This window comes from Petromyzon marinus, chromosome 5, assembly GCF_048934315.1.
Source record: "Petromyzon marinus isolate PM22_M1 ecotype Great Lakes invasive population chromosome 5, UKy_Petmar_22M1.pri1.0, whole genome shotgun sequence".
Taxonomy (NCBI): domain Eukaryota; kingdom Metazoa; phylum Chordata; class Hyperoartia; order Petromyzontiformes; family Petromyzontidae; genus Petromyzon; species Petromyzon marinus.
In genome coordinates this window covers 20114693-20127672 of record NC_133671.1, presented here as the reverse complement: position 1 = coordinate 20127672, position 12980 = coordinate 20114693, and the positions used below count along the sequence as shown (strand labels likewise).

The following is a 12980-nucleotide window of genomic DNA, read 5'->3' as shown; positions in this document are numbered from 1 at the left end:
ACCGGAGAGTTCCCCCTCCGTTACAGCGGAGGGGGCGGGGGGGGGGGGCTGGAGGAACGAGCCACTGGTCGGAGCAAAGTGCCCGTCAGAACGCCCACCTCTCGTTTGTGACAAGTCCCGTTATGCTGTGGGGGTTTGAAGGAGGCTGAGCACCCCCGCCCCCCCCCCACCCCCACCGCCACAGCCCCTCCGTCCCCCGGGCACCACCTAATCATGCTCAAGACTCAGCTAGCGCCTCCTAAATTCTTATAATAAAGTAAACACAAAATTTGGCGCAATGTTAAACACCGGTGGTACTCTTTGTTAATGCACACTTTGGGGTGGGGGCCAGAGCATAACGCACGATAGGCGAAAGCAGATCGCAACTTCACTCATTCTGTGGAATGCAGGCAGGGGGTTTAATGGTCGTAATGTGTGCAATCATTGGCCCAGATGAATGAGAATAACATTTTGCATTGAGCATGCAACGGTTAATCTGATTGTTTGTTGCAGCGATGTCACGACACCTGGTTAAGAAGCGGGGTCAGGTGACACGGCTATCATTCCAACCTCGCGGCCGCTGACCCGAAGACACTTGACGCAGTCAAGTTGCGCTATCTAATGAGCTGCATTTTGGCTGTGAAAACCGTCCTCAAAGTCACCCGATCGTATGAGCTGAAGCAACAATAACTGGCGCGTTGTCAAACGCTGCTTACACGCGAAGACTACGTTTTTGTTCGGCTGCGTCGGGCGGTGGAGGGTTTTACAACAAAAATTTGGACGCATCACTGCAGGGCCTTAATGCCAAAAAAAATTAAATATGGATCGTTTAACATTGTACCATGTCGCGGCTCCCTTGGGTTGTTTTGCCCTCCACCACTCCGCCGCCCCCCCCCCCACCTTTTAAACAAGGTCACACGACAGGACGTGATCGTCGGGCACGATCCGCCCGAGCTCGCGACTCATTAGAGCGAGCGGCGCTCTCTGCTACAGCAGGGCCCCCTCTCGTTACCTCAGCCCCGTGCCCCGGACCGCGTGGCTCGTTACAGGCACGCCCGCTCGTTAGCCGTCGCCCGGCCCGCCACATCACGCGATCGCATTTAGACGGGGGAGGAGGAGGAACACCAAGCCCCCCCCCCCTCTCTCTCTGTCCCTTGAAGCCCTCTCGTCGTGGCCAGTAGACCTCGACATTGGCATTGAGCTGCTGAACCCACATTGCCAATGCCATCGTGTGCGCGGACAGAATAGAATTTAGACGCCATATGAATACAAATTTCATCGCCACCCAGATCCCCAACTGCCCCCCGCCCCCAATTATGTTTCCACATCCCGAGTGGGGGCATGGAAATATTTTCTGCAACTCAGGCTCGGATAGCTCCAGCTGATTGTAGCTGCCCGCCCCCGATTGCATCTAATAATAACAAATATTTTTTTACCAATCACGTTCCAACGGTGTTGAGCGACGACGTTCATTGGGAACTCTCGGAAGACGGAGTCACGGAACCTGCTCGTCCTAAAATAATAATAATTAAATTGAAAAAATAATCTTACATTTATCTGCCGCATTTCCGTGTCTCCACATAAGACAAAATAACATCGCGTTTCTCACACGCACCCTTTGGCCGCACGGTCTTCTGGGAGCGCGCCACCTCGGCGACGTTGATTCGGTGCAGGGAAAACTCCGGGCAGGGTTTCTACGCGCGGCGTCCTCATCGGCAGCGTCGGCCTCGCTTGCGTCAGGCGCCGGCCAACTGCCGGCGCTCACAGGCATGGGGCCCTTGCAAGCGTATCAAAGCTGCGATTTCAAGGCTACGTTTTAATTCTCGCCAACGCTTCACGGTCAGCCGTTGTTGTAATCACCACGCGTTCGAATAACCTTGCCCCACGCCGTCTCGACACTTCGTCCATGTGCACCGCACCGCGTTGCTTTTTATGATCCGAGTCTGCCTCGAAAGAGAGACATTTATTATCTCGTTGGGCTCTCGCCTGGTTTTTTTTAAAATAAAGCCTTTTGTTTCTATCGATATGCTGTGAAACCGCATCATTAGGGTTGTTGTTGTTGTTTTGAATCTACACTGGGGGCAAAGATAACCTTTTTATACGTCCTGCGGGGAGTGTTCGATGCCTGTCAATCCAAGCAAAAAAATGTTTAATTCTCAGGGCTAGAACAAGCCAAATTAAGTGAAAAATCTAATGAAACGTGATGGGTTTTTTGTGCAGTCATCGGTGACCGGGCTAAGTGGCTGGGACCATCGACTCGGCCACGCTTGAGCGACCCGGTCTAATCACAGGCGGCCTCCTCCATCCAGGATCTCAGTGGTACAGGCTCCGTGTCCCTGACCCCAAAACCCCAGCCTCCTCCTCTTCTTCCAACTCTCACTCCCGGCTAATCATGTATGCTCACGTTGAACTTCTTTCGCACCGTACGTAGCCAACCGTGCTAATCGTTGGTGCGGCAAAAAGACAACAAACTACGCACAAAAAAGCAGTTCTAAAGACAAAGAGTAGTTCTCATTATCTCGGGACCCGCTCGCTACACAGCACCCCGCTCAAGTAGAGTGGACCAGGAACCACCGTTAGGGGTGGGAGATCCAGGCACTTGCAACCTACACCAATTTTTTGCACAATGTGCCAAAAAGCACAGCCGATGCTGCTGGAGGAGAGGCGCGGCACGGCGATTGTTCTCCGGTGCCACTGCTGGCGGAAAGGCCCTCCGCTGGAGAAAACTCTCGCGAGGGCACTTTCGTCTCCTCTTCAATGCTGCCCGGCACTTATCGGAAGCGGTGGGAGTACGCACATATTTACCCCACCACCACGCGCGACCTGCCGACCGACCGGCTAACCACGGCGCACTCGTCAACACAGCTCGGTTGGCAGAGGCCGGCGGGAGATCGAATCGGGATCCGGCGACCTCTGGATTGCTCGAGTCTGGCGCTGTGAACCATTGCACCGCCGTTGCAACCGGCACAAAAATCCACGGGGGCTTTTAACCCGAGGGCAACTTCGAGGACTGCTCCGACGGTTGGGTTTTTTTTTCGTGTCGTGACCCGAACGGCTCGAGCAACCGCGGCACGTGCAGCCAACCGCTCGCGACAACGACCGGCCCGTCGCACAGTCGCCCGTCGCCTGGGGGCCCTTTTACCTTTGGTGGCGCCGGCGGCGCCCAGGTGGTAAATCGCGGCGAGCACCAGCCAGAGCCCCCGCTGCTCCTTCTCGTCGAACCCCAGGGTCTTCATGGCGGAGAGCAGCCCGGAGAACTCCGAGGCCGCTGCCTGCCGCTCCTCGGGCTGGTGCGGGCGACACGAACGCGGGAGGTGGGCGCCGTTATAGCGAGCGCCCCGCCGAGGGCCGATGCCGCGAGCGTACGAGGTGGGCGGGGGCGGGGGGAGGTGGCCGAGACGCCACGACAATCGGCGCCCGGCCGGCCAACCTCAGCCTGACAGTCCTTCACCGCACGGCATGCGGTGCTCGTTTCGGGCTGAGTAGACCCAGTGTAAGCCCAAGCCAATTGAAAAGTGTGATGCGTGTGACTGTTTTGAATTAAAGCCAGGGTGCATGGCCTGCGTGTGGGTGGGTGGGGTGGTGAGGGATAGGCCTCCTCGAACCGAGTCACCGCCGGCTCTCGCATTCACCAGCTCTCACACACGGCCTACACAGCGAAGCCTCTCAAGGCCGGACTCAGCGAGAGCGTGCAAGGTGGCAGAGCCACGCTTTGGGCCGTCACAGACGCTGGAGCCACGGCCCTTTGATTCGTCGATCTGCCACGCGCCCGGCCGGTGGCAATGCCGAGCGCTCTCCATATTTCGGACGTTGCTTAAATTAAAAGAAGTCGACAAAAATAATCAAAAATTGTATTTCAGGCCTCGTCAGTGGATATTCTCAGACGCTGGCGGCACAGGCGTCGCAAGGAGACACGCACGCCCGTAATGGCGCGCAGGCGCGTTAATGACGGCAACGTGAGAAGACGTCATTTGAAGTGGCAAACGAAAGTCTTCAAGCGTCCCAGACGAAGCTCGGCCCGCCGGTCAGGAAAAACCTTTGAGCAACCACCTGCGCTCGGGCGCCCACATTTATTGGTTCCCAAGAGAGAGCAGGGCGAGACAATAACAACAACAAAAACCGCACAACAACATATTTTATTTACAAAATAAAAAAATCTAAATCCAGCTGCGTGCTGAGCCCACGTTTGAACACGCGATTGTTGAGCAAACCTGCGTCGTCATCATGGGACCTCCTTTGCCAGCACCAAAATATGAGAATAGGGTTTTCCCCTTTTATCTGGCAACAAAACAGCTGTGTTAAGATGTTCAAACACCAAACTCAAACCTTTTACAAGGAATCATGTTTGCATTAACCACAATGATTGTAGTCAGAATGCAAACAAAAAAAATAGTCTGATAATATTATGCATTGTCCTTGAAACTGAGGATGCCAAAAGGCGTACCGTCTGGTCTAACACCGTTTGAGACGAGGCTCAAAAGAAAGCTGTCTCTGGTGTGGACCAATCAGTTTCAAGGACAATGCATCATATTATCAGAGTATGTTTTTTGTTTGCATTCTGACCACAAGTATTGTGGTTAATGCAGACATGATTCCTTGTAAAAGGTTTCAGTTTGGTGTTTTAACATCTCAACACCTGTTTTGTTGGCAGATAAAAGGAGAAAAACCTATTATCAAATTGCGTCGTCTTTTTGATCGGCGATCCGCTTAACGAGGGCAGCCGAGTGTGCGCGTTGCGAGCTCCCCCCGCCCCCACCCCGGTTTGATGGATGGCAATAAGTTAATTAAGCTCCGGTGATTACGAAGCAACTTTCTTTCCAATAGCCCGTGAGAAGCAGCAGCTTGCCTTTGTTAGCGGCGTGATTCCGAACGCGTTCATCTCCGCAAAGGTGCCCATGTAGAGCTCCGTTCTGGAAACACAAATGGGGGGGGGGGGGGCATTGTGGAGAGAGACAGCAACACGTGGTGGGATTACGTCCAGGGTTATAAAACAATGATTATAGTAATAATAATAGGCGACGCTTTACCCTTTCCGCCAATAATACAGGAGGTGTGAAGATGTTCAAACACCAAATAGACACACACACACACAGCTATTGCAAGGCATCGAGTCTGCATCGAAGTCTGCATTAACCGCACACCGAGCCCGCGGTAAAACATGCAAACGAGCACGCTTTGAAAATGTACTCCCATTGTCCTTGAGAAACCGATTGGCCTACACAAGATCTCAAGCCTCCTTCACGGCTTTGTCTCGCCGGTGCTAAAGGGCAAAGAACGGCAAAGGGCGGACAGCGCACGGACGATGCAAACGCCAAAGCATTAACGGCTCGGGTTAAGAAGTTGTAATAATCTCGCGACAGTGGCGATATGTTATCGACCTTCGCATGGTATACAGACAGAAGATCGTGGGTTTGATCCCGACTCTGATGCCTGTGTATTCGGAGTTTGCATGTTCTGCCTGTGGTTGCGTGGATTTTTAATTGGGTCCTCCGGTGTTTCCCCTCCACGTTTAGAATCAACATGCTGCTAAACATTTTCACAGGATGAGCCACTACGTTGAGCTATCATTTGTGGCCAGGTTGCTTCTGAAAAAGAGTTATATAGCTCAGCTATACAACTCTTTTTCAGCGTGTTGTGATGACGTGGGAGCCGTGATGGCGGGGAGGAGGCCGTGATGGCGTTGAGGAGGCCGTGATGGCGTGGAGGAGGCCGTGATGGCGTGGAGGAGACCGTGATGGCGTTGAGGAGGCCGTGATGGTTGTTATTGCTTGACTTGCATCACACTGGGATTTTAGCACGCAGCGTTGTAATACGGTAAATAGTTCAGTAAATAGTTCAGTGCAGGCTTCTTTGCTTTGCCACGAGTGTACCGGCGTCACCCACAAAAAAATGCGCGCGAGCCAAACGCAACAACAAAAGTCAAAAGAGACGAAGCAGCAGAGAAACCAGGAGCGGACGACGTCGCAGACGCGGCCGCCACGCATCCCTCGTGACCGGAGCGCGGTCCGCGGTGACATACCTCAGGGCGGCATCGGCTCCTGCCATGAGCTGCTGGAACACCTTGAACGGACGCTCTCCCTCGGCCCTGTGCACCACGCACAGCCTGTCCAGCAGCATGGTCTGGGGGGGGGGGGGGCACCAAAGACAACGATCCCCCGCGTAGCCTTTAACAGACTGTTGGGGCAAGTGCTGTTAGCGAGCAGCGTCTATGAAGGCCGAGAGGGCGCACGAGGGGGTGGGTGGCCAGCACCACGCCCGGCCGCCTTCGTCTCCCCAGTGGCGATGTTTACTACACACCGCATCAGATACTCATTTGAGGTTGAGTCGACCTAGGGGATGCCCAGGACCGGTTCAGATAATCGTCAATGGTATTGGCCGTGAGCGGGAATCAAACACAGGTCGCCAGGTTCGTAGCGCAGCGCAGCGCTAACCACTACACTACCGCTCTCCACACACGCACACAAAGGTCCCCCCTGTAGCCTCTACACAAACTATTGGTGGCAAGTATTGTTCACGAGTAGCACCAATTAAGGCCTGGCATGGCCACATGAGGAAGTGGTGGGGCCAACGCCACGTGCGGCCGCCTTTGTCTCCCCAGTGATAATTTTTAGACACCGCACTAAGGAGGTGAGGCCCAGGACCGGCTCAGATATTCATCACCGATGTTGGCTGTGAGCGGGAATAGAACTCGGGACGTTGCTTTCATAGCGCAGCGGACCAACCACTGTGCCACTGTACACACGTGTGCACACACGTACAAAGATCCCCCGTATAGCCTTAACAGACTATTTAACAGACTGTTGGGGCAAGTGCTGTTAGCGAGCACCTATAAAGGCCGGCACGGTACACGTGGGGGTGGGTGGCCAACACCACGCCCGGCCGCCCAGGTACTCATTTGAGGCTGAGTCGACCTAGGGGAGGCCCAGGACCGGTTCAGATAATCGTCACTCGTATTGGCCGTGAGCACACACGTGCACAAACGTGTACACACACAAACCCTGATCGAGATCCGGCGTCTATTCAGCACTGCTGCACGATATTTACGTTCGAATCAACGGGACAATTCTTCGCGTGTCCCAAAACAAACCCGTTCACCTATGAAGAAACACTTCAAAAATGCCATTCGCTCAGCAAGACAAAATAAAACAAACCGCAGGTAAAAAATATGAAAATCTAAAAACTCACTCGATCGTGCAACGGCAAACTCAGCAAACAGTGTGCCGTTAGGCGGAGAGAGGAGAGGGAGAGAGAGAGAGAATGTGAAAATACAAAGAGCTCGTCGTTCACGGGGTCATACTTCCCCTGACCTGCACGGAGGCGGCGGCGAGACGGCCTGATTGGTTGAAGTCGAGCGAGAGGAGCTGGGCGAAGCGCGACGATCCGCCGCCGCCGCCGCCGTCACCGCCGCCCGTCATCGCCGCGGTGGCGGTGGAGGTGTGACCGAACGACTCGAGCACCGTGAACGCGGCCCGCAGCCTCCCTGCTCCGGCGCCGGAAAATTGAGAACACAAAGCGGACATGATTTACGGCGGTGGCGGTGCGCGGCGCGATAGAGCGGCGAGCGCTCAGAGCTGGCGGGGGAGCGGGCGGGCGGGCGGGCGGGCGGGCGGGCAAGCGAGGCCACGAGCCGTGAACGCGAGAGCCGTTGGGGCACCCCCCCCCCACCCCCCGCCCGCCCAACCGCCACAAAAATGAAAATTCGAACAAAAAATCTTTTCACTTTCACAAAGCAAACGAGCGAAACGGAGGATTGAAACAAAACGCGCGCCAGCGCAGTGCGGTGGGCGCGCGGAGAGACGGACCAGAGGAGCCCGTGGCTTTGAATGTAAATCTGTGATGTGTGTTTTGTTGCTTTGAAGACGTGTAAAAAAAAAGTAACAACTTTAAACATAACCAAAATAAAATGCTGCCTGTGTTGCAGAGAAGCCCTGGTGTGTGTCGCTTATCACCACCCACCCACCCACCCCCTTCCACCACGAGTAGCCAACAATTGTCAACGCGTAATGCCTCGAGAAATGCGGCAAAACAACAATAAAAAAGACATTGAAGTCTCCCACTACTCAAATGAGCGGCGTTGGGTAATGCTCATCTCTGCTGGCATTCCTGACTCAGCGGTGGAAGTCTCTCCCACATCACGAAGAGAGACGTGTTATTGATGGGGAACAAAGCGAAGCTGCGCTTTGGAATTTTTTTTTATTTGACCCGGTGGCTCAAAAGGTCAGAGCAACCCTGAGCTTGCATCGCCGAGACGCTGGGTTTGAAGTGGGGCCTTCAGCCGTCTGTGTTCTAAATTTGGATCGAAAGAGCAGCGCAATGATGGCCTCACCGACGAGCGCATTAAAATCAAATCCCACGATGTTAAATTCGATCTGTCGTTTGACGCGGCGGCGGTGCCTACGCTGCTGCACGCGGCCTGCAATCCCGCACTGTGGAGGGAGCAGCAGCAGCGGCGAGGGTTGTCGGATCGCCGCACAGATTGGTGCACCCGCTCTGCCAGAGTGGGATAGAGCGTTGCACCCTCGCACGCGTGCGTTTACTTCCAGGTGCTGCGGTTTCCTCCCGCATGTAAATGCTCAGTCTGATAACGCCTTAATTTACAGAAGACCGCAGAGATTGGGGGGGTGGGAGGGGGATTTAGAACGAGTCCTGAGTCAACACGTTCTCGAACACAGGGCTATTGCACTGCTTATCGCTCGTGTTCCGAATGGACACGACTCCGTCTCATGACACCGACAGCACTGTATCGGAATAAAACAGGCGGGGGGGGAAGACCCAAAAGAATGTTCAGGATTCACGTACCGGGCGTGTTCACGTCACATCTAAAACGGGACCACGTCTCAATGCGCTCCACATATTCATTCGGCAGAAAGGAGGCAGTCGGTTAGAGGCAGAGGAGAATGGGCAGCACGAGAGGAGTGTGGGCCACTGGCGGCCCCTGGTGGTCTTTAGTGCGGCCCCTGATGTGCAGCTTCCCCGACAATACACAGATTGAAAACAACCCCCATCGTCATCATCATCGTGCTGCTGTCAAACGCCCAATGGTTTCACATGCGTGGCAGCCCTCACACTGTTGATGTTTTATCAGCGAAAATGAGTGAAGAACGCTGCTGTAGCGAGAGCCTGGACTTGAATAGGGGCAGGGAGCTGACAGCACGGATGGCTGGGGGGGCGAAGAGGGGGGGGGGTGGGTAAGGGGCGGGGCCGGGGGTGGGTTAGGGGCAATTCCAGCCCGCGGGAGTCAAGACCGCGGCTCGCTCACCGCCGATGTTCTTGCAGGGCTCGACGACGTTCCTGCCGCCGCTGGGGCGGGCGCCAGCGAGCGATCCCGGCGGGCCCGCGCCGGGCCCGCCGTGCGCCGCGAACGTGGCCAGGTACTCGGCCGCGTGCCGCGCCGCCGTGGTTTTGCCGGCGCCGGCGGCGCCCAGGAAGAGCAGCGTCTGGTCCTGGCGGCTGCCGAGCATGCGGCGGAAGGCGGCACGCGCCGCCGAGTAGATGTGGGGCGGCGGCGGCGCCTCGCCGTGGCAGCACCGCACGGCCCGCATCGCCTGGGGGGACAACAGCGGAGACGATGAGGACGACGACGACGACTACGGCGACGACGATGATGACACGTGCTTGCTTTTGAGTTGGGCCCATGTGATTGTAGTTTTTAAGATTCTTGTTGCTGAACCCTCCACCACCCGACGAGATTTGTGACGCTAACGCGGGTACCGTTTGTCCACGTGGTGCCGATGTGTTGATCACATGCAGCTCCTCCTCCTCCCCCCTCCTCCCCCCTCCTCCTCCCTCCCAATTTCTTTTCACGACCGAATTGAACATCGACGAATGACGTGTCGCTCCAACCGCTCCGAGCCACCGTCGGGCGGCCTCGCTCGCAAGCCGAGCGAGGCCGCCGTTCCCGTCAGCCGCCTCCGCGCTCCGAGGGCTCGCCGTGACATCGCCGCCCGCCAGCGCGTGCGCGGGTCATTTCCATCGAATTTGTGATTAGGGGCCCTGCTACCGTTAATGGGTTCGTTAGTGCCAACGTTTGCCGCCGTTGTTTTTATTTTATTTCTGGTGGACTACTCCACTCGGCTTACCCCGACACAACCACGCTGTGTTGTTGTGGAACACGCAGCAGTCTCCACTCAGATATCACCCAGGATGCCGGGGAATGGCTGGCGACGTTGAGCACGTGAAAACTAACCATCGCAGCACTGCCGCTTGGTTTCAAACGCCACACGAAAGGAGGAGAATTTCAAACATCTTCAAACGTTAATTCCAGATTTGAAGCTTTCGTGACTGCAAGGATCCATACTCTTTGGGTCTATTCGGTAAAGTCACGAAGATGAAAAATAAAAAGAATAATAACGAAAATAATAAATTGAAAATAACTCAATTCAATCGGGCGCAACGCAAGCGTCCGTCATCAGGTGGGAAACCTTTTTTATTTTTATTTTTCATCTACGTGACTTTACCGAAACAACCAAAGAGCATCTTCGAACGTTGCGCGGACGACTGGCACTGCCCCGCACACTGGCCACGCGCGTCACCTCCGATTGACGACGGCTGGTTACGTACGGCGCGAAAGAAGTTCAACGTGCACACGCACGTCGCCGCGTCGCGAAACGTCGGCCATCGTCGAGTCTCTGGCTGAATGTTGCTGCTGCTGCTGCTGCGGTGCGGGTTTTCCTCTCATGGGAATGTGCAGGGTGCTTCAAAAAGATGTTAACACTTCCATGGGACTATCATTCTCAACGGAAAATGAATGGATGAAACTACACTGTCAGGGGCCGTCCATAAATGACGTCACGCGATTTTAGACGATTTTTGACCCCCCCCCCCCGACGTCACGCGGCGTCACAAAAAGTCAGACCCCCCCCTCAAATATGACGTCACAAAGCTCTGCCCCCCCCCAAAATAAAACATGCTTCAAATCGCTTTAAACGATTGTCATTGTAGCGTGTATTGAATGTGGCACTGCACTCTGATGTTGTAGGAGAAAACATTTATTAAAAAGTCTATTTAATTAAGTAGAACGTGTCGTCTGTATTTATTTAAAGTTGGGCATTTTGATGTGACGTCACATTTCTCAACCCCCCCTACCCCCTTCGTCACACATCGTCACAAATGTCTGACCCCCCCCCCCCAGGTGCGTGACGTCATTTATGGACGGCGCCCCTAACATGATAACAAATGTAATGTTAATAGCTTCAAAAAGTCAAAGAGTCTCCCACGTGTTCGCCATCGTTGTCAACACGTGGCCTGGAAACTTCTCCAGGTCGTCTCCAGAGCCCGGAGGCAGCAGCACATGTCACGTGGTCTTGTTGCAAAGTCTCCGAAGTGTTCACATTTTTTTGAAGCATCCTGTATATCCATCAGTGTTGCTTCGTGTATAGATCAATGTCTCGGTGGAATACGGTGAGGCCGGATGTCCCAGTCATTGCCGAGCTTTGTCAAATTGTTCGCTGTTACATCTTACGCCTTTTGATGAAACAATGCCGTGCGACTTCTGGTAGCGGTGAATTATTTTGTATCCTCCTTTTACCCCCTCCTCTCTCCCACCCCGCCCCCCCCCCCCCCACAGCGCCCCCCCCCCTCCCTCTTAAATGAACCAAACTTAAACCCTCGCAATTTAATAGGGGACCAAGAGCAGATGGCGGGAGACTTTCAGGGCAGATTTTGGAGGGTGCTGCGCCGCATCGAATGTCCGCGCAGCAGCTGCGCGTCTGGCAGAGGGAGTGAGCGAGCGTTGGCGGCGATGTGGTGCCATCGTGGTAGGGACGGCCTTGGCCACGATGGACGCTCAGGGGAGGGAGCGTGCCCAGAGAGAGAGAGAGAGACAGACGCGCACTGTGGAGTGTCGTGTGCAGACGCGGGGTGGATCGATGCGTCACGCGACTGTGAAAGATCGCGGTGGGCAAGGGGGAGGCTTTCATCCAGCAGTAGATTGATCACGGCTGATGATGATGATGAATTTAAGACAAGCTTCTAAACACCTGGTGGAGCGGTGGCGCAGTGGTTAGCGCACTGCCTTACGAAGCCAGCAACTTAAGTTAAAACGCTCATTTCCCAGAGCAGATCTGAGCTCCATGTTCCTGGGGCAGGGACTAGTCTATCCGTAAAACTTGTGGACGTTCCTCACAGTGATGCCCGTTTTCGTCAACCCCTGAGTAATGATGATGGAGGGCGGACTCGGGAATTGAACTATCTACCCCCGGCGAGGTTACAAACAACTGGAACGAGGCATGGGCGGGACGAAGAACATCTCAAGACACCGGAAGAGCGGAGCACTTCCACGTAAATGTATCGGGCTAGAGTGGTTCATCGCCACCATCATCGTCGTCGTCGCCATCATTGTCGTCATCGTTATTCCACAACCGACGACCCAGGGGAACGCAGCCACCGCTGGTAACCCCGTCCCCCGTCCGCGAGCCACGTGCCCGTCTTCCCGTGGACGGATGGGCCTCGTGTCGGCCCCGCTTCCTTCGCAGGGGGAGAAAACGCGGAGCGACCCCCGACTGCCGGGGGATGCAGCCCCATGTCACCGCAATTACTTCCACCGTATTGAACTAAACGCGGTCGCAATCTCAGTTTATTTAACCAACATCTATTGCAATTAGGGGCCCCGTGACATCGATGAACTGCTAATGCGGCTCCTTTAATAACGCAACCTTCGATTCCCTCCCTCGCTTGGCAGGTACGTAAAGAGGTTCATTAACCCTAATGAGTGCGAGAAAGGTCACGGTCAGCAGATTTACGGCACTTTGAGTTTCCTACCAAAGAAACAAATAATACCTCTCCCCCCGGCGCCACCACCTGCCCCGCACCCCCCATCCCCCCATTCCCTGGCACTGCCTCCAGCACCCCGCCATCACCCCCCATACCCCCCCACAATATTTATCTTTACCCTGACAGTGGTGGCTACAGAGTGAAGTGGAGCGCCCTTTGGCGGTAAATTAATTTTGATTTGATTTTGTTATTTCCCCTGGTCACAATTGGGATTTCAACCAAAAAACCGT

At 54.8% G+C, this 12980-nt stretch overlaps 1 protein-coding gene across 5 annotated transcripts in view; it reads right to left on the bottom strand.

The window, feature by feature from the left end:
• The window catches only part of LOC116939194 (unconventional myosin-XVIIIa-like), a 155400-nt gene that overhangs the window by 54292 nt on the left and 88128 nt on the right, over nucleotides 1–12980 (bottom strand). For all 5 annotated transcript variants that reach the window (XM_032947316.2, XM_076062476.1, XM_076062478.1 and 2 more), the window contains exons 11-15: nucleotides 9239–9524; nucleotides 7287–7459; nucleotides 5999–6099; nucleotides 4826–4889; nucleotides 3122–3266 (exon numbers count right to left, since the gene is read on the bottom strand). In XM_032947316.2, the coding sequence (XP_032803207.1) occupies nucleotides 3122–3266; nucleotides 4826–4889; nucleotides 5999–6099; nucleotides 7287–7459; nucleotides 9239–9524 (769 nt within the window). The remainder of the gene's footprint in view (nucleotides 1–3121; nucleotides 3267–4825; nucleotides 4890–5998; nucleotides 6100–7286; nucleotides 7460–9238; nucleotides 9525–12980) is intronic.